This window comes from Galeopterus variegatus, unplaced genomic scaffold (genome assembly GCF_000696425.1).
Source record: "Galeopterus variegatus unplaced genomic scaffold, G_variegatus-3.0.2 Scaffold1019, whole genome shotgun sequence".
NCBI classification, from domain to species: Eukaryota; Metazoa; Chordata; class Mammalia; order Dermoptera; family Cynocephalidae; genus Galeopterus; species Galeopterus variegatus.
Genome location: NW_007727130.1, coordinates 309166 through 310773, shown reverse-complemented (window position 1 = coordinate 310773; position 1608 = coordinate 309166). Strand labels below are relative to the sequence as shown.

Below are 1608 nucleotides of genomic sequence, written 5' to 3'. Positions count from 1 at the left end.
CCACAGGTTTTTTTTTTTTTTTTTTGGTTTTTAGTGGCTGACTAGTATGGGGATCCGAACCCTTCACCTTGGTGTTATCAGCACAACACGACACTCTAATCAACTGAGCTAATCAGCCAGTCCCAGACTCTCACCCTTCTTATTAAAATTTAGTAGATTTCGGGGCCGGCCCATGGCTCACTCGGGAGAGTGCGGTGCTGATAACACCAAGGCCACGGGTTCGGATCCCACATAGGGATGGCCGGTTCGCTCACTGGCTGAGCGTGGTGCTGACAGCACCAAGTCAAGGGTTAAGATCCCCTTACCGGTCATCTTAAAAAAAAGAAAAAAAAAAAAAAATTTAGTAGATTTCCTTGAATAAGTGCTTTTTCATTTGTTGTATGCCCTTAAGAACATTTTTAGAGATTTTAAATGTTTGTTTGTTTTAAGTAATTTTCAACAGTTATAGTTGCTTCACTGGGGAGAGAGTCTACAGAACCCTCATGCCACCATTTTGGAAGTTGTCTCTAGTTTACATGTTATTAAAGTATTTATATAACACTTTTTAATTCAAGATAATAGGATCATAAGTGAACATACTGTTTTCTAACTGCTTTATTTACTTAATATATTGTGAACATAATTCTGTTTCATTAAATATTGTCATAATATAATTTCTGGTGTTTCCTTAGAATTCTATTTTATAGATGAACAATAATTTATGTAAACAATCTCCTATTGTTTAATATAGCCATTTTCCAGTGACCCACTATTAATAAGCAGCACTCTAGTGAATATCCTTATAGCCAGAACTTCCACATATACTTAGAAAATTTTCTAAAAATGGAATGTCTAAATAAAGGGGTAAGTGTACATTTTTTAGACTTCCAATACAATGTTGACTTGCAGGGAAGTTGTGCCAGTTAACGCTCCCACCAGCAGTGTAGGAGACTTACCTCTAAAGCATGAGACCACTTAGAAATTGTCTTAGATTATCATCTTGTTTAAGAAAAACATATTAGCATTTCCATTTGAAAAGCCATCTGGGCTGAAAGACAATGACCAGGTGGCTTTGGCCCTCTCAACTGTGGTTTCCTGCAGCCTGGTGAGACGAGTGGACCGAATGGAGCACTCCATCGGCAGCATTGTGTCCAAGATTGACGCTGTGATTGTGAAACTGGAGATCATGGAGCGGGCCAAACTCAAGAGAAGGGAGGTGCTGGGAAGGCTGCTAGACGGAGTGGCTGAGGTGAGTGGTCGTAGCCTCGGAAACTGACTGGGGAACAAGGTGTTTATTCATAAAAGTACATGTTGGTGACACTTTTATATTTGAAGTACTGAAGAAGAGTTAGAAAAATTACATTTATCAAAATTCACGGGCCGGCCCATGGCTCACTCGGTAGAGTGCGGTGCTGATAACACCAAGGCCACGGGTTCGGATCCTATATAGGGATGGCCGGTTGGCTCACTGGCTGAGCGTGGTGCTGACAACACCAAGCCAAGGATTGAGATCCCCTTACCGGTCATCCTTTTAAAAAAAAATTTTAAAATTTAAAAAAATAAAAAAAAATTCACAATGTTGCTTCCATTTATCCTCAGATCTTTGTTTCTCTAATAAAACAGAAGCAC

At 39.6% G+C, this 1608-nt stretch overlaps 1 protein-coding gene across 1 annotated transcript in view; it reads left to right on the top strand.

Annotated features, from left to right (window-relative positions):
• PKD2 (polycystic kidney disease 2 (autosomal dominant)) overlaps positions 1 to 1343 on the top strand; it is a 63674-nt gene extending 62331 nt beyond the window's left edge. The window contains exon 15 of the mRNA XM_008574256.1: positions 1081 to 1343. Within this exon, the coding sequence (XP_008572478.1) occupies positions 1081 to 1255 (175 nt within the window). The 3' untranslated portion in view covers positions 1256 to 1343. The remainder of the gene's footprint in view (positions 1 to 1080) is intronic.
• The last annotated feature ends 265 nt before the right edge of the window (positions 1344 to 1608 follow it).